General features: G+C 37.0%; 4 protein-coding genes and 6 non-coding genes across 10 annotated transcripts; all 10 read left to right on the top strand.

Annotated features, from left to right (window-relative positions):
• Nucleotides 1-279: 279 nt before the first annotated feature.
• LOC133723354 (protein CURVATURE THYLAKOID 1D, chloroplastic) lies at nt 280-3528 on the top strand. The gene is made up of 5 exons (XM_062150167.1): nt 280-536; nt 859-1079; nt 2919-3023; nt 3123-3194; nt 3279-3528. Exons 1-5 carry the CDS (start codon nt 407-409, stop codon nt 3348-3350), a joined length of 600 nt encoding a protein of 199 aa, XP_062006151.1. The 5' UTR covers nt 280-406; the 3' UTR covers nt 3351-3528.
• Nucleotides 1354-1445, top strand: LOC133727614 (small nucleolar RNA snoR128). The gene has a single exon (XR_009855293.1). It is a non-coding gene; the product is annotated as a small nucleolar RNA snoR128 (small nucleolar RNA).
• Nucleotides 1566-1656, top strand: LOC133727609 (small nucleolar RNA snoR128). Its single transcript, XR_009855288.1, has one exon. It is a non-coding gene; the product is annotated as a small nucleolar RNA snoR128 (small nucleolar RNA).
• Nucleotides 1773-1863, top strand: LOC133727608 (small nucleolar RNA snoR128). The gene has a single exon (XR_009855287.1). It is a non-coding gene; the product is annotated as a small nucleolar RNA snoR128 (small nucleolar RNA).
• LOC133727612 (small nucleolar RNA snoR128) lies at nt 1980-2070 on the top strand. The gene has a single exon (XR_009855291.1). It is a non-coding gene; the product is annotated as a small nucleolar RNA snoR128 (small nucleolar RNA).
• Nucleotides 2188-2278, top strand: LOC133727611 (small nucleolar RNA snoR128). The gene has a single exon (XR_009855290.1). It is a non-coding gene; the product is annotated as a small nucleolar RNA snoR128 (small nucleolar RNA).
• On the top strand, nt 2398-2488 carry LOC133727610 (small nucleolar RNA snoR128). Its single transcript, XR_009855289.1, has one exon. It is a non-coding gene; the product is annotated as a small nucleolar RNA snoR128 (small nucleolar RNA).
• A 1545-nt stretch (nt 3529-5073) lies between the features above and the next one.
• LOC133727557 (uncharacterized) lies at nt 5074-11083 on the top strand. The gene is made up of 18 exons (XM_062155153.1): nt 5074-5427; nt 5503-5574; nt 6020-6157; nt 6360-6478; nt 6563-6859; nt 6990-7077; nt 7154-7259; nt 7350-7463; nt 7585-7748; nt 7864-7987; nt 8201-8607; nt 8754-8921; nt 9025-9130; nt 9273-9410; nt 9543-9704; nt 9812-10009; nt 10154-10411; nt 10598-11083. Exons 1-18 carry the CDS (start codon nt 5168-5170, stop codon nt 10724-10726), a joined length of 3048 nt encoding a protein of 1015 aa, XP_062011137.1. The 5' UTR covers nt 5074-5167; the 3' UTR covers nt 10727-11083.
• A 1783-nt stretch (nt 11084-12866) lies between these two features.
• On the top strand, nt 12867-13457 carry LOC133724300 (E3 ubiquitin-protein ligase SINA-like 10). Its single transcript, XM_062150992.1, has one exon. It carries the CDS (start codon nt 12867-12869, stop codon nt 13455-13457), a length of 591 nt encoding a protein of 196 aa, XP_062006976.1.
• A 2624-nt stretch (nt 13458-16081) lies between these two features.
• Nucleotides 16082-17594, top strand: LOC133725510 (F-box/kelch-repeat protein At3g06240-like). The gene has a single exon (XM_062152825.1). It carries the CDS (start codon nt 16232-16234, stop codon nt 17510-17512), a length of 1281 nt encoding a protein of 426 aa, XP_062008809.1. The 5' UTR covers nt 16082-16231; the 3' UTR covers nt 17513-17594.
• The last annotated feature ends 83 nt before the right edge of the window (nt 17595-17677 follow it).

Raw genomic sequence — 17677 nt, 5'->3', positions numbered from 1 at the left:
GAATAAATTATACACCTTACATTTAGAAGAATAATTATTTTAGATAACGGTGTTCGTCTGTCAGTAACTAATTAAAAAAATTATACATAATCACTTTTGAATATAAATACAACAATTAAAAATAATTTTTACATTCAGTTACGTAACGCTTAATGATTGTAAATTTTGACGCCGGAGACTGTTGAATAGCAACGTAATTCACCACCAAAAGTTAAAAGTTAGAACAAGGATATTTTAGCTTTAAATCGATTTAAATCCCAACAGCATTTTCGATAAACCCCAAAAACCCTAGCACTGAGATCTCCTATATAAACATATATAGCAGTGGTATCATACCCAACTCTCACGGTCTCAGTGAAACAGCGGCAGATTACTGACCCAAAACCTCAGCCTCCAGTAGTAGACTATGGAGCTCTGTACCACCACATATCAACCTCTCCCCAATCTCCTCATCACAAACCCTAACACCAACAACCTCCGCCCAAAACCCTCACTCCAATTCGCACAATCACGCCACTCTCTCAGCCTTCGCTCTCGTACGTTCCTCACCTCTTTGCATTTGGTATCCAATTCAAGCAAATCCCTTTGATTTTATAGCTTGGAATTTGGCTCAATTTTCATTTGATTTTTATAGCTGTCGTCTCTTTCATGTGTAATTTTACTAATTTGGGGTTTCTGCAACTTGGGTTTTTGGCTTATTATTAAGGCTTCATTTCTTGTTTGGTTGTGATTTTCGTTTTGTCCTCTTTAACCAGTGATTTGGGTTTTCTTTGGTATTATTTCTGCATCTTGGGATTTTGGTAGTTTTTGTTGTGTTAGTATTTTTGGGAGTTAATGCGTATGTATTTGTCTTTTCAGGTTTGCTTTCGATTAGAGCTACATCTTCTGAAGAAAGTGGGGGAAATGCGTATTCTGGTGAAGAGCGTGATGGGGTGGTATCCACTTATGATGTTCCACCGCCCGAAAAGAATGTTTATGGTCAAGCTGTGGTAGAAGAAGCACCTCAAGAGGACAGCATTGTGAATGGCAGTGATGGCCAATTGCAGATATCTGAGTTTTTGGAGAACTTTAATGTAAAGGTAATGCAAAGGTCTGTGTAATTGGTTATAGTACATATCTGTGTCGTTTTCATCATATACACCTCATCAACCAGTGGTTGTGATTTTTTTGTAGCTATTATATCTCCTCAGAGTTCATAAATTTGGGTTATTGTTGTGTTCCTTATCCAGTTGTTTTGGTTTCTTTCAAGTCAAGCCTGTAATTATGTTGTATTTGATTTTTTCGACTTAACAAACTTTTTTCTTTTGGTTTTGTCTGAGCTCTTGGAAACTTAGTAGTAGAACTAGAACATGGTTGCAATGATAATTCAGAAAATGTTTGAGCGTGTCTAAAAATTCTCTGTGGAAGTCTGACAATCATGTCAATCTGAGTGGTTACCTAAGCAACGGTGCTTAAATTCGGTTGGGAAAGATTTCTGTGGTTGTTTTTTATTGCCTTGACTTTATATATTTTACTTTGTTTTTGTTAAAAATCTTGCAAAGAATGCTGTGGAACTATGAACCTGGTTGCAATGATGATTCAGTAACTATTGAGAGTGTTTAAGAATGCTCAATGGAAGTCCGACAATCATGTCGATCTGAGCGGTTAGCTGAGCAACTCGGTGTTTTAGATTTGGTTTGATGAAAGATGTGTTTTTTATTTCTTTCAGCTCAACTGCCTTTTTTCTTTTGTTTTAAATTCTTACAAACAATATAGTAGAACTATGAACCTGGTTGCAATGATGATTCAGTAACTATTGAGAGTGTTTAAGAATGCTCAATGGAAGTCCGACAATCATGTCGATCTGAGCGGTTAGCTGAGCAACTCCTTGTTTTAGATTTGGTTTGATGAAAGATGTGTTTTTTATTTCTTTCAGCTCAACCGCCTTTTTTCTTTTGTTTTAAATTCTTACAAACAATATAGTAGAACTATGAACTTGGTTGCAATGATGATTCAGTTACTATTGAGAGCTTCTATGAATGCTCAATGGAAGTCCGAAAATCATGTCGATCTGAGCGGTTAGCTGAGCAACTCAGTGTTTTAGATTTGGTTTATGAAAGATGTGTTTTTTTTATTTCCTTTAGCTCAACCACCTTTTTTACTTTTGTTTAAATTCTTACAAACAATATAGTAGAACTACAAACTTGGTTGCAATGATGATTCAGTAACTATTGAGAGCATCTATAAATGCTCAGTGGAAGTCCGACAATCATGTCGATCTGAGCGGTTACCTGAGCAACTCGGTGTTTTAGAGTTGGTTTGATGAAAAATTCAGGTGTTTCTTATTTTCTTTAACTTAACACAATTTTTTTCTTTTTAAAACTTCTTGCAAACAAAATAGTGGAGCTACAAACTTGGTTGCAATGATGATTCAGTAACTATTGAGAGTGTTCTAGAATGCTCCATGGAAGTCCGACATTTATGTTGATCTGAGCGGTTACCTGAGCAACTCGGTGTCTTAAATTTTGTTTGATGAAAGATTTCCTGAGTGGTCGCCTCTTAAAGAATGAAACAGTGTTCTCAATTTCCTTAGTTTGTATTTTCATCATTGGCTTAGTGTCAATCTATGCTGTTTTGTGGTTCCCTGTATTTTTTTTCTGTGCCTTCTTTAGGTTACTATACAGGTGTAGTTGCAGTTGCACTGCATCCTTTTGTTTGAGGAGCACACAGTGTTACAATGACAGTCATGATATGATTCTAAGTTTCTGTCAGACTTGCATTTTACATCCTTTGTCATGCATTCTGTAATCTTTTTCCAGTGAACCTTTTACATCCTTTATCATTTTTCTGTTTAAATACTTTGGTGAACCTTTTGTGTGAGATTTATTCCAAAAACTGCGAATGATTTTACTTATTGATGACTTATTAACTGATTGCAGTTGGACAATGATGATGCATATGTCTATCTACTATACGGTAGTGGTGCCTTGGTTACCCTGTGGTTAGCATCAGCTATCATAGGTGCTATTGATTCTATTCCATTGGTGCGTTACCCTAGTCATTTTTATGTGAGTCTATTGATTTACAATTGTAAGTACTGCCCTTTCTCTGGTATACTGATGACGCTCATTATATGACATCAGTTCCCCAAGTTGATGGAAGTTGTGGGTCTTGGATACACAATCTGGTTTAGCCGTCGTTATCTGATATTCAAGGTACTTATAGTTATACCTTGCTTTAAAAATTCTTCACTGATTAACCATGTTAAAGCATATTTAATGATGATTATTATGTTGCAGAAAAACAGGGAGGAGTTGGTTGCTAAAGTCCAAGTTCTTAAGCAGCAGGTTCTTGGTTCAAATGATGACTGATAATTAGGTTCCATTTGCTGTTGTGCAAGGCGATTAATGTAGAGTTTTGGTTTGTCTGAACTTTAGGCGATATATGTGTTGCTTTTTTGTTTTAGAAAGGTTAGATTTTGCCCTTACATATCCTTGTTTTCTTCAGGCCAAAAAAAATTAAAATAAAGTAAATATTCCTTTGTTGTTCTGCCCTCTGAGACTTTTTTTTTTTTTTTTATAATTTACCCTCTGAGAAATTTAGCTCTACCCCTGTTAACCTGGATATGGATCCAACATTTGTGTTGGTTTCCATTTTGGGTACCAGGAGCTTCAAATTGAGATGCTCTGCACACACTTTGCTTTTTGGATCCTAAAGTTGTCAACAGTCAGAGAAATGTGGGCTTCATTTGGATAGAGCGATTTCAAACAAGCAATGTTGCTCTCCAGTACATGATGCTCTGGATTGACCAGATACTATACATCGATTGGATCTGTATTAACCACTTGCCTTGTATATTAAAATCCTTAAAGATTTTGTTTTGATAACTAAAAATTCTGTGGGATTAGGGGATTAAGATTTTGTTTTGATAACTAAAAGTTCTGTGGGATTAGGGGATATCAAACTCTGGAGTGCCTTCTAAATTACTTTATAAGTTCGTCAAACAATCTGAATCAGAATTGTGCTCCACAAAATATGTCACCATATCACTTGATTACTTCCAAAAAAATAAAAATAAAAAATCCTGATCTAACTTGGTATCTTTTTTCTTTTTATGGTAATTGTTAAAGTTCAACTCACTGTTTTCCTTTCCCAAATAGGAGAACAGATCACTCACTACATCACAAACAACTACACATAAACTGGTCACTTCATAACAGACTGTTGCACAAAAAAACGGTTGGACACAAATCTCAGAGTTTGAAGCACCCTCCAAGTGAAGCAAGACCCAATTTTTACTTAGGCTGACCCAGAGTTAAAACATCCATGAGTCAAAACACAGACCGAGCTACAAAATTTTGGTCAAAACCAGTAAATTGGGAAACGAAAATCCAAAGAAAGAAGAACCCCGACCGTTATGAGAGACATTTGCCACATCAGCCTCGCATACTTATTGCGCACGTCTCCCCTTCTTAAACCCTACTTTCCTTATATTTCACCAGAAATTAATTATATTCCCCGTTTTTTGGATAGATTAAAACCCATTTTCTGCCAAATGTTAATTATTTTGTGTATATTTTCTTGTAGATTCTTGTAGACACAGAGAAAATCGGGAAGCTTTTCTGAAAGCGATTTGAGAATGAGAAACGAAATAAAAAGAGATTTACTGAAACTATTCTGGAATATTGTGTTTGACCCAGTCTGTTGATTTTCTTTCTAAATCCTAATTCTCATCTAAACCCAATTTTGTACAGTCTTATTCTTTAGAACTTTGGATATCCTTAAACGATTACAAAAGATCTTGGTTGATGCTTCTTTCTCTCTCTTTGACCCTATAAATCTGAATTTTCCTAGTGTTGTTCTTAGTAACTTTCTTTGTTCTTCTTCTTTGTTTCCTTGGGTTGAAAAAGATTAAGAGAAGTAGTCTTGATCATCGATGGCCACCTTCATTGAGGGTATGGCCAAAAGTTTTGCTACTGATGGCTTGAAAGGGGTGGCAGAGGTAATAACAATGTATCATTGTTAAGTTTATGTGCTCAAGTTTCATGCAGAGAGGTTTTCTAACTTTAGTTTATATTGCAATGTACAGAAGCTTGAACACGAATCTGCCCCTGATGTCAAATTCAACTCTGTTGCACCACTTCCCTTGGGTGACGAAACTTCACACAATTTTTGTTCTAATAAAAGCATGGAGGGAGCCATTAAAACGCAAGTGAATCATGCTTGTGTTCCTAGTGCTCCCCCATTGTTACTCGAATCTTCTTTGGAGATTAATGAACATGTTGTGGAGCAAAGTCCAAGTCGTGGTGCACATGAAACAACTCACACACCAAGTTTGACTGCTCCCCTAAACACTAGTGTTTCAAGAACAGAAATAAGTGTCTATTCAGGCAGTGGTACAGTGATCGATACTAATGAAATTTCTCAGTCACCCAAATTTCCAATCAGGTTTGAGTATGTTTGTATGTTTCTTTTGTGACTTTATTCTGCTGTTGTGGAGAAACTGATTATTTAGGATTGCAGGACTCATGGTGGTGTGGAAGTAAATGCACATCCAGTTCCTTCACTGGTTCACCTGTCAGTATGTAATGCAAGGTTAGTTTAGTTAGGCAGCTGAACCGCTAATTCATTCTGGAACTTGTCCAGATATGGTTTCATACAGACATTGACCGATTTTTATTCTGTGTAGTTTTAGAATATGTCACTTAAGCAGTACTTGAACTTCCCTCGAGTAGTGCTTGACCCCCTTAGAGTAAAAAGGGTCATAACTTATAAGGCTTTGATGAATGAAATAAAGGGAAAATTTTCAAAAGTTTCTCTGATGTTTTATTATTGAGCATGGTGTTTTAGATTATTTATGACATTGGAGGTATAGTTGAACTAGTTGTAACTGTAACAACTAGTTTGATAACCTCAAAAACGAAAGTAGTTAAATCAATTGAGGTTTATTCTCTTAACTGACGAAAATTCGATTTTTTCTTTTTGGCAAATGCTTATTCTAAAATAGTACAGTATTAACTTTTTAGTGTCATGTATCCAGAGAGCAGGGTACATGGGGTGCTGTAATTTCTTATGAAGCATGTGTTAGGCTCTGCCTTCATGCATGGGCTAACCACTATTCCACTGAAGTTCACTGTTTCCTTGAGAATGAATGTGCACTGTTGCGTGAGGCATTTGGGTGAGCAAGATCCCTTGTTTTCTGTTCATTATTTCAGCACAAAATGTTTTTTTTTCTTGATAATGCATTAACAAATGAGTAGGTCTGGAGGTAGGGCTTAGGTGAATATGTCTAAGTCATTACGAGAAATGGGGTACTATATGAGAGTGATATGTTATATTTTCTGCCTTCTGATATTCCTCACTCACACCTAAAATTTCAGTCTACAGAATGTATTATTACAATCAGAAGCTGAACTTTTGGCAAAAGGGTCTTCAAAGCTCTCAAGTGAGTCAGCTGCTCCAAATCCTGTGAAAACTTCTGGCAAAATAAAATTGCAAGGTGAACTACTTGGCTCCCTTCCTCATTTTATGTTAATTTTCCTGTCAAAATTCATCATCTCATTTAAATTTCATCACCGCGCAGTTCGTAAAGTAATAATGGGTTTGGATGAACCACCTGCCAGCTGCAGTTTTTCATCTCTAAAAGAACCAAAGATTAACAAAGACTCAATTGGTAGACACATCTCCAATTTAAGGTCCAGTTTATATCCCTGGTTAAAATCTGTATGGAAGAATTATTTACCACCACGTGCCCCTGCAAAATGTTCCTGCCGTCAGAGTTTGGATTATGTACAGACTAGAGCTAAACGTATTAAAAAGGTACCCCGGCTCCTTAAAGATGCGAGAAGTACTTTGTGCAATCCATCCTCATCATCACATGGTATGTATCTCTAAATGTTTTAATACATTCTGATGGTGGTGAACTCAACAGAAGAATAATTAGTTTACTCCATTTTCTGAGGTGGCTGATTTTCTTTCCTTTTTTATGTAATTGACCTCGTCTTTGTCAGAAACATATTCTTGCTTCTTGAGATTGAGAAGCTCACCTGAAGAGGATGCAGTCCGAATGCAACCAGGATCCAGCGAAGCCCATTTCTTGTCTGTACTCTTTTCCTTGCCTTTTCCTTTTATTTGGTCCATGAAGGGGTCTAATTAAGCACCTGGGTTAATACAGTTTTCCAGATAGCCTTGGTGATGATTTAATCATAGCAGTTCAAGATTCAAAAGGAAAGCATTGTGGTCATGCCCGAGCTCAAGTGTCTGCCATAGCTGATAAGCCAGTATGATTTTCAGAATTAGTAATTTCCCTTTCATTGATAACTATGGTTGATAGTTATGCTAAGGAGATATAATCTTTATGTTAAATCCAGGGTGACAAGTTACGATGGTGTCCTATATATACCGATCTAGAGCTTGAACCTGTTGGCAGAATTCAGTTGTGCATGGAGTATTCCACAAATCCAGATGAAAATCATCATCTTAAGGTATATATATGCAAACTTATTTGTATCAATGGTAATCAAGTCTTTTCTAAGAAATTGATTTCCATAACTTTGGAATTGGTTTATGATTTTTTTTTTTTTTTTCATTCCTTTCTGTGTACAGTTTGGCTCCATTGCAGAAACTGCAGCATATGACTATGTCTTCGTAGCTGCAATCAAATTTCAACATTTTCAGCAAAGAAGCTTCTTGATAGATGGCTCTTGGAATTGGTTACTGACTGAATTCGCATCTTACTTTGGAGTATCAGAGGCATACACAAAATTAAGGTAGCGAAATATGCTCAAATGGAAACTGTCTTAACTTGTTATGCGAAACTGGGAATGTTACGTAATTTTGGATCTTCAAGGTGCTATTGTGTATAAATATCTATTCTACTTGCAGACACCTTTCCTACATTATGGATGTGGCAACACCGACCGAAGACTGTCTGACCATAGTACATGATATGCTATCGGAGATATTGATGATGAAGGGAAAGAGCACAAATCAGCTTAGTCCATTGGAGGTATGAGAAAAATTTTAGTGCATTCATCTTGATCAATTTACTTTTCAGTTTTTATCATGGTATTAGAGTGATGCAACCAATGATGTATTTATTATAGGTGGTATTTATATACCATCATTACTTAGTTTGACATTTGATATTAATTTCTAATTTCGCAATGTGATATTTTGTTTCAACCTGTATTCATTTTTTTTCCAATTATAAAACTGCCAGAACCACATGCTGGTGAAGATTTTGGATCAAGTAAACCAGATTCTTGCTTTGGTTTTCGAGAATTACAAGTCACTTGAAGAAGATTCGCCGTCAGGGATGATGAATGTTTCTAAACCTGCCAGTGGATTGGCAGCACCATCTTTGGGACCTGCATTCCAGCTATACTCCCTTCTGCATGATGTGTTGAGTCCCGAGGTACAAATGAAACTCTGCAGATATTTTCGGGTTGCTGCAAAGAAGAGGTTAAGAGTGCACTTCATGGAGACAGATAAACTCATTCTAAGCAGCAATGAGGGAACACAGAAGGATCCAGTCACTTCTTATCAGAGGATGAATTCTCTGGTCTCGAGTATCAGAAATGAAATTCTTACTGACATAAGCATCCAGAACCAGAACATCCTCCCAAGGTATACATCCTAGTCCATACATTATTCTCTTTCATTCATTCTGCAATCATGCTTTGTTTTTGAAATTCTAGAGTCGATGACTGTAGATTAACTGAACAAACCTCACGCATGTATTTTAATTGTTATTCTCTATGATTTCTGTGCAGTTTTGTAGACCTTCCAAATATTTCTTCATCCATATATAACGTTGAGCTCTGCAGTAGATTGGGTGCTTTCCTTGTTGCATGTCCTCCTCCAGGCTTATCACCTCCGGTTGCAGAACTTATTATTGCAACAGCCGAATTTCAAAAGGATCTTTCCTTGTGGAACATCGAGTAAATGTTTTTTTTTTTTTCTTTTTTTTTTTTTTTGAATCTTAGTCTGTGTTTTTATTGCATTGCCTTTTGAATCTGTTCTCATTAGAAACTCTGTTTACAGTCCTGTAGTCGATGGAGTTAATGCTAAAGAATTGTTTCACTCGCATATAGTTTCATGGATTCGAAACAAGCATTGTACTTTGCTTGACAGGTGCAAACTAGATAAGGTATATATCTATTTACAGCATCGCACAAATGTTCACCGAACTTCCTCTCATAGATGTTTCTTTTTAATTGGTAGCTACATGAATACAATCAAATGCACAGAGTTTCCTGGTATCACATGCTTAAAATACTCATATATTTCAGGAAAACTGGTCTGGTAAAGAAAAACAGAATGAAACAACTCCTTTTATTCATGCTATTTACAACCAGCTGATGGAGACGCTCCATGAATATGAGATCATCAGTTCTCACTTGCCGATGTATACAGCTGCTTTGGAGAATGTATGTGCAATTCACTTTTCAAGTCTTTCTTCTTTCAGTCATATTTATTTTTCTAGCCTTTTTTTCTGTTTTATTCTCTGAAGCAAAAATTATCATGACCAATAACCTCTGGGTTATGTGTGTATTCAAAAGGCTATTGCAGATGTTGAGAAGGCAGTTGCTAAAACTCTGGAAAAACGCTATGCTAATGTTTTATCCCCACTGAAAGACAATCTGAGAAACAAAATACTAGGCAATAAGTATGTCAAAAAATTATCCAGTCAAACCATTGAGACTTATTATGTCCCAGCCGAGGTAACTTTGTTTTTTGGATTTGAATGGTTACACGAAATCTGATCTTTAACTTGGGCGAATCATTGATATGTCTTTTTTTTTTTTTTTTTGTTCTTCTCTTTTTCCAGGTAGGAATTGTTTTCAACTCCATGAAGTGCATGCTAGATGTCATGTGGCCGAACATAGAAGCTAAGTTTGAGTCTTGGATGCCTTGGATCGCTGATGATGGATACACCAGGGGAGAACATCTCAATGATGTAATTGTACTCCTGAGAACCAAATATAGAAATTACCGACGAGCAATTGTGGAGAAGCTTGCAAAGAATGTGAGTAGAAGTTGCATCTGAACTCCTCACTATCAAGTGTGAAACACTGCAAAACTATCCTTTACTAGAAAAGTTTATTACCTTAATGATTAAAGACAGAAGTTGATGACTAATGAAATATGTCTTTTGTTTCCATGTATACAGGCTAGAGTCCAGGCAGCAACAAAGTTGAAGAACATTATGCGAGACTCAAAGGAAGTGGAATCAGAGGTCCGAAGTAGAATGCAGCCTTTAGAGGATCTTTTGCGAAAGGAAATAGATAATCTCAGTACTGTCGCCAATCCTACTGTGTGCGTAGAACTCTGCCAGGAATTTTGGGACAGGACAGGACAGGATGTCCTGCGTCTCTTGGAATATAGGAGGAGCAGATCCTGGTACAAAGGCCTACGTGTCGCAGTTTCTGTAAGTTGCACTTCAGTCATTGAGCTTCAAAATTTAGAAACTTATAAATCTGGAGTAAAAAAGCCCACGACTTGAACAACTAATGCTCACCAAGTTTTCCTTCTGGAGATTCCAGTATTGACCAACTACCTTTATAAGGTACTACCTTGCACTCCTCTTAATTGGTGTTTTTAACCTGCCATGCAGATCCTGGATGACATATTTGGCTCGGAAATGCAAAGACTGTGCAGGACTTCATTGAAAGAAAAAGACATGGCGCCACCCGAATCAATAAAGGAAGTACATTCCATTCTTGATCATGGTGCTACAATTTAACAGGGAGAGAACTAAGAGACAACACAAGCATATAGGTTCAATTTTTTCTATGCACTGAATTAAGAGACAACACGATCATATAGAAGGTCAGAAGCAGGATGAAAAAGACAACACAAACGCACATAGTTTTCCATGAGGGATTCTCAGCCCGCATGTTTTCAATTTGAGTCAATCTATTGTAGGTTTAAACTGAAAATCTAGTGTATAGTTAATTGATCTTAGTAAACTAAATGAAATGTATTTCTCATTGATCGATGAAGGTTCAAACTCCATACTTGTATAAAGATTACCAATTACACCAACGAAATCAACCAAGAATTCAATCTACAATTTATCTTGATTCAACTATCTTGGTTCACCACAAACCAGGTTTGTAATTCAATAAAAGCTCTGATTGGATTCCTCTTCATGAAATATAAGGCGTTGTTTGTTTCATGGAAAAAGGAAAGTGCTACCTTTTCCATGAATGTGCAAGCCTTGCAAAGAAAGATAGGGATGAAAACGAATCATTCCATTCTTCTAATGAACCATTTTCTCATTTTCCAGCATTAATTACATTTTTCCTTGCGCTGATCTTTCTATCTATATTCCTTAATAAACCATTTTCCTTTCTCATTTTCTTGCATTAACTACATTTTTCCTTGCGCTGATCTTTCTATCTATACCCTTTTCCAGTTCAATTCTTGTTTTTTTTTTTTGTTAAGGGGTTTGGAACCCAACCTAGCTGGGAGGCTCAGCCCCACGCCCGTTCCAGTTCAATTCTTTACGAGAGTGGAAAGATCAAGTTCAGACTCAATTTTACTCTTGTCACGCTGCATGCTTATTGTTTCAGTTGCTTATCTAATCAAACCTCCAAGTTGTTCTTCTTCGAAACTTGTTTTTCGTTGTGCTGTCAATCCACCTTCTTCAGCCGACCTATCTGCTTAATACATCGTCTCCTTTCTCACGACATCTGGCATTCCCTCCTTGATTCACAGCTTCTAATAAGGAGTTATAGACTTGCCTATCTAGTTTCTCTAGGCTCTTGGTTAACTGAAGCATTTATTGTTTCTCGGTCTCCCATGGTCATAATGCGTGTAGGTGAACATTTGAAATACTCGAGATCAATAATAAAGGATTCAAATTTGTTCACCACCAATACTGTGATACCACCACTCAATGTAAAATTGTCATGTGTTATAAAACATAATTATAGTTAATCATAAAGTTTTATTAAAAAAATAAATTTTAAGTATTAAATTAATTCTACATGACGTGGCAAGTTTTAATAGGACGGTGATATCACCACAAAATAAAAATGGTGAGCAAATTTGAATCCCAATAAACCACGTGGTGTGGTGTGTTGGTCGAATGGCCTAGTCTGGAATCCCCAGGTCTAGCGTTCGAATCCCAGCTCCATCCCGTGGCCAACAGCTTTGAGGAACCATTTGGGTTCGTGCGTCTGCGGCGCAGTGGATTAGTCTGGCTTTGCCAGGCTTTCGCCGCAATGTCGGTGCAGTTGTCCTGGCGCTGGGATACCACTGCATGGGTGTGTGAGTTACTAATTAATATATACAATCTAGTTATCCAATGCCTTAGCTAGTTGTAGCATTCATGGTCCACACTCCAGAATCTACGCCAGTTGTCACACTCCAGAATCTACGCCAGTTGTTAGTACAGAGATTTCCAGGTATTTCAAAGTCTATATATACTTTTGAATTTGATAACTTAAGTTCAATTGATTCATGCACAATTCACAATGCATTTTCAAATGGGGATGATGAGAACCAATACTGTGTAAGGTCTGTGGTTAAGTTGTTAAAATTCAGTAGCTTGAAATGAGGATAGAGAATGGATAGGTTTAAATTCAGATGTTGTTGGCTTAACCTTTTCAATTGTCTGCTTCGATGTGGGTTTAATACCTTGAAGCTTTAATGGATCTGTTCATCTGTTTCCTATAGATTTGCTAATGATGATATTCATTACAGTACTGGGTACATACTCCTTGTAGAACTATACTCGCAGTAAAGAGGATACATTTCCATTTGAAACTCTGTTATTAAGGATGCTCAGATAGAGAGAGGGGGAATGGCGACATACTCAGATAGGTCAGAATCGTCCGATGAAGAAATGATAGGATCCGGAAGAACATGGATATTGAATGCCTGAGGTAGAATCAGAAAGAGAGGAAAATGCAGAGAAAGAAGAAGAAGATGGTGACGACATGGATGAAGACGAAGCACCCAATAACCAACCATCTAATGCTGGAGATCACGAGGGTAATAGTGGGACTTCAGCTAGCAGGGAAGGCTTCAATATTGTGATACTGTTAACTGACCCAGGACTGCTTGATTGCCCAATTTTCTTTGAACCCTTGACCGTGCCTGTCTTTCAGTGTGATCAAAATGGGCATATAGCTTGCTTCTTGTGCTGCACCAAAATTAATAACAAATGCCCCTCTTGTTCCGGCCCCATTCGCTCTAATCGTTTCCGGGCCATCGAGAAAGTTCTGGAATCAAGTACAACTCCATGCCAAAATATCAAGTATGGCTGCAATACTCCGGTGACTTACAACAAGAAGAATGAACATGAGAAGACGTGTGTATTTTCGCCTTGCTCATGCCCTTATGTAGGCTGCAATTTTGTATCTTCAACCAAGGAGTTATACCAACACTTCAATAATGATCATTTGGATTCGGCAACAGGTTTCCTGTATGACTTGAGCTTGATTTCAGTTTCCCAGTTACATTGAATAAGAATGATAGCTTTCTTGTTGTTCAAGAAAAGCATAGTGGTACACTATTTATCCTCCACAATAGTATTGAAGTTCTCGGAAATGTTGTGACGGTTAGCTGTATTAAACCTAGCTTCATGAAGGATTTCAACTATTATATTTTTGTTACTAACAAGGAAGTATTCTCACATTTCGGTCTGTGACAAAAAGCACTCCAAGCCTGCTGGTTAATGGCTCTCCTTCAAGAAGCATTCTTTTAATCCCATGTGAGTTTTTCAACTCTTGTGGTCAGGTCAAGATTGATGTTTCCATATACTAGGGAGCATGATTTTATTCTAGGGAGCACGATTTTCTCCAGATGGTTTTTGAAGTCGAAAATGTGTAGTGCAATGGTTACAAATACTGGAATCAGTTCAGTCAACTTATGGATGTACCTCTATCTCATGTTCATATGTTCTTTTTTCTTATTATGATCATTGTTTGCCTGTGATCTTGTTTGCCTTCGTATCTTCTCTAGTTCTCTCAGTTTGTGCCTTGATTTTCTTGAATCTGATCTTGCAGTTCGTACTTAAAATTTGGGGTTATAAGACACCTACATATGTATGTCAAAAACAGAAAATGATGAAACAAATTTGGGGTTACTAAATATCACAGTATCTGTCATTGCCAGTTTGCCTACATTTATGTATGTCAAAACCAGAAGATGATGAAACAAAACAGATCTTTGAGAATATGTGTATATATTATGTATATATGTATGCCGGTCGAACCTTGGATCTAGTGGAGGTTGAGAATGACCCAAACCCACATATAGAAGCTTGTAGCCTTTCTCTACTTAATAGTTAATTATATCTGTTAGTTATTTTTTTACCAAAAAACATAAACAAGGTGAGAGCACATGCATCATGTTAAGAAATGCTTTTAAGTAAAATGATTTATGTATACGTCACGCAGTTTTGATTTTTATTTATTCTCTTGTTGTATTATTGGGTCATTGCTCTTGTTTCCTTGTGGTTCCTCAATCTTTCGACATATGGGTTATGATGAATGATTCTGGTGATTCATGGACAAAATACTTGACCATAATGGAAGGCGTTGAATATCCATTGGTATTTGGAAAGGTGACGAGCTTGTTATGGTTGCTGATGATGGACGTGTAGTCTCATACAACCTTGGCAAGCAAACATTCAAGTATCTTAATTCCTATTCACTTTATAGGACATTTTATTCAAGCAGTTGTTATGGAGGCAACAAACTTGAAGGCATAGATAATACTGCTTTTTATGGCCATGCAACACTTGAAAATTATAGGTTTAGAAGTGGTTAAAGATTTCCCAAGTTGTTTTTAATTGCCTTTAACTTTACAAATTTCCCTAGTGTGTATTCAAACTTGCTATTGCTGATGTTGAAGGCGGTTGCTAAAGCTCTGGTAAAGCACTATGCTAAAGTTTTAAGCTGAGAAGCAGAGTACTAGGCAACAAATATGTCAGACATTGTCTAATCAAACAATTCATACTTTTTCTGTCCAAAATGAGGTAACTTTCATTTTAGGATTTGAATCACATGGGATAAATTCGGCAAATCATTTATATTTCTCTTTGATTCCTTGCATAGAACGCAAGTTCAAGTCTTGGATTCCTTGCATTGCTGATGATGGATACTCTACAGGAGCATCTCAATGATGTAATTCTGATCTTGAGAACCAATTAAATATATAAGTTACCAACAAGCAATTCTGAGCAAACCTGCAAAGAATGTGAGTGAAAGTTGCATCTGAACTTCTCAATATCAAGTGTAAAAATTGATTATTAAGTAAATTAGTCTATTTCTATGTATGTATAGGCTAGAGTCCAGACAGCAGCAAAGTTGAGGAACATTATGCGCGACTCAAGGGAGGTGGAATCAGAGGTCTGAAATAGAATGCATCATTTAGATCTTCTGCAAAAGGCAATAGATAATCTCACGAATTTTGGCACCTGATGCATGGGACAGGATGTCCTGCATATTTTGGAAGATAGGAGAAGCAGGTTCTGATTTAAAGGCTCGTCTCGCAGTTTCTGTAAGTTGTTGCACTTCAGTCATTGATCTTCAAAATTTGTTTATATTAGAAATTGATAGTAAATCCGATAATTCAGTAAAAAAGACCTTGACTTACAATCATTAAACAATTAATGATCATCAAGTTTTCCTTATGGAGTTAAGTTTTACTTTTTTCAGTATTGACTATGTAGTTTGTTAAATTACTAGTGTCACTACTAGCAAAATTGACTATATACACTGATTGAAATATTTGGCTCGGAAATAAAAAGACTGACGAACTTTATTGAAAGAAAAAGACCTGGTGCCACTCGAATCTATCGAGTAAGTGCATTCCATTCTTCATCAGGATGCTGCAATATAACAGGGAGAGCTAAAATAGCTTCGGTTTTTTGTATGCACTGAATCAAGAGACAACAGAAGCATATAGAAGGAACTTTTGTTAGGGCAATAATGGAATTTTTGTGAAAATTAGTGACGGTTTGTTTTTTTTTTTTTTTTTTTTTGAAAGGGTAGTGATGGCGTATTTAAGTGAGGGTTTTGAATGATAGCCTCACCCCCTCAATTATCAGCGAACCTAGCTAGATAGAACAAAGAATTCCAAGGTAAGATTGGAGAGAGTGGAGAGACTTCTATACGATCACAATTCTAAGGTAAGAATCTTCTTCGTCTCCCCTTTCAGTCTTTTAATACGATCTAGGTTTTAAGAGAGGAGAGAGTAAAGGAGATCGATATGGCAAACTGTATCAAATTGCATGCATGTGTCTGAAGAAATCGTGGAGCAAATCCTATCAAGACTACCTCCTAAATCCTTGATGCGATTCAAATGCGTCTGTACCTTGTGGTGCAATCTTATCAAAAGCCCTAGTTTCGTAGCCAAACACCTCTCCAATTCTTTGCGCGCATCCTCATCCTCATCCGTTTCCATTCTTTTCAAGCATACTGTTGAGAAGAAAGTTGAGAACAATGACCATGCGGAAACTGGTGACGATGTGGAAACTCTACTGTCATCACTTTATCTCTGCAATGAGATTGACGATGACTTTGACGACCTTGTTGCAGAGGTTCTTAGGGTTCCGCCTCCTATGAATCAGATAATTCGTTCCTCTGATCTTAGGATTGCAGGTCATTGCGATGGTATCACTTGTCTAAAAATTTTCGTTGGTAACGTTGTTTTATGCAACCCAGCAATCAAGGAATTCAAGCTTCTTCCTAAGTCTTGTCTTCTTCTCCCCAATGATAATGATGAGTACAAGTATCTTGACTGTGAATTAAGATACTACACTGAATTTCTAGGATTTGGCTATGATCCCAAAGGTAAAGATTACAAGGTTGTTAGATTTGAGGTCTATGAAGAGTCATGTTATTGGTTCAGAGCAGAGGTATACACTTTGGGTTCTAATTCTTGGAGAGAGGTCGAGACCGAATATACATACAGAGAATTTTTTGTTATGTCTGGCTACTGTGATGAGCAAATGTTCTTTGAGGGAATTTATTATTGGCAGGTATATGGGGATGTTGGGAGATGCATCCTTTCATTTGATATGGGTGATGAGATATTTAATGTGATATCGATTCCATGGGAAGAGATACCAGATGAGTACCATGTGAGGCTCGGAGAGTGGAAAGAAGCTATTGCTCTAATCAGCTGTCCAACAGTACCTGTGGTTCCCCAATCTTTCGACATATGGGTGATGAATAATTCGGGAAATGTGAAGGGTTCATGGACAAAATGCTTAACTATAGGACCCATGGAAGGCGTTGAAATTCCATTGCTATATGCACCATTGGTATTTTGGAAAAGTGATGAGCTTCTTATGGTTGCTGAAGATGGACGCGTAGTCTCATACAACCTTGAGAAGCAAACAGTCAAGTATCTTCCTATTCACTTCGTAGGAGATTATTTCCACACTCAAGCAGTTGCTTATGTAAATAGTATTGTTTCCATCAACGGAGGCAACAAACTTGAAGGCATCGACAATACTGATTTTTATGGCATCAATGCACTTGGAGATGGCAGGTTGAGAGCTGTATGATAATACTCATGACGAATTGAAGATTGCACAAAGAGCGAATGGTTTTTCCCCATCAATGACCCTAAGTACTATTCAAACAACTTTAGGTACCAAACAATTGATTGTTTTATAGCTCAGTAAATGGTCATGTATTCTATAGTTTTTTTTTTTTTTTTTTTTGTGACA

This window comes from Rosa rugosa, chromosome 1 (assembly GCF_958449725.1).
Source record: "Rosa rugosa chromosome 1, drRosRugo1.1, whole genome shotgun sequence".
In the NCBI taxonomy this organism is placed as follows: Eukaryota; Viridiplantae; Streptophyta; class Magnoliopsida; order Rosales; family Rosaceae; genus Rosa; species Rosa rugosa.
This window is presented reverse-complemented; position numbering and strand designations above follow the sequence as displayed.

Excerpts from the sequence above, each read along its gene's own strand:
- LOC133723354 (XM_062150167.1), top strand. The coding sequence starts at position 407 with ATGGAGCTCTGTACCACCACATATCAACCTCTCCCCAATCTCCTCATC. Across the intron at positions 1,080-2,918 it reads TGGAGAACTTTAATGTAAAG|TTGGACAATGATGATGCATA; the intron begins GTAATGCAAAGG and ends AACTGATTGCAG. Across the intron at positions 3,195-3,278 it reads GTCGTTATCTGATATTCAAG|AAAAACAGGGAGGAGTTGGT; the intron begins GTACTTATAGTT and ends ATTATGTTGCAG.
- LOC133727557 (XM_062155153.1), top strand. The coding sequence starts at position 5,168 with ATGGAGGGAGCCATTAAAACGCAAGTGAATCATGCTTGTGTTCCTAGT. Across the intron at positions 6,860-6,989 it reads TCCATCCTCATCATCACATG|AAACATATTCTTGCTTCTTG; the intron begins GTATGTATCTCT and ends CGTCTTTGTCAG. Across the intron at positions 7,749-7,863 it reads GAGGCATACACAAAATTAAG|ACACCTTTCCTACATTATGG; the intron begins GTAGCGAAATAT and ends TTCTACTTGCAG.
- LOC133724300 (XM_062150992.1), top strand. The coding sequence starts at position 12,867 with ATGCCTGAGGTAGAATCAGAAAGAGAGGAAAATGCAGAGAAAGAAGAA.
- LOC133725510 (XM_062152825.1), top strand. The coding sequence starts at position 16,232 with ATGCATGTGTCTGAAGAAATCGTGGAGCAAATCCTATCAAGACTACCT.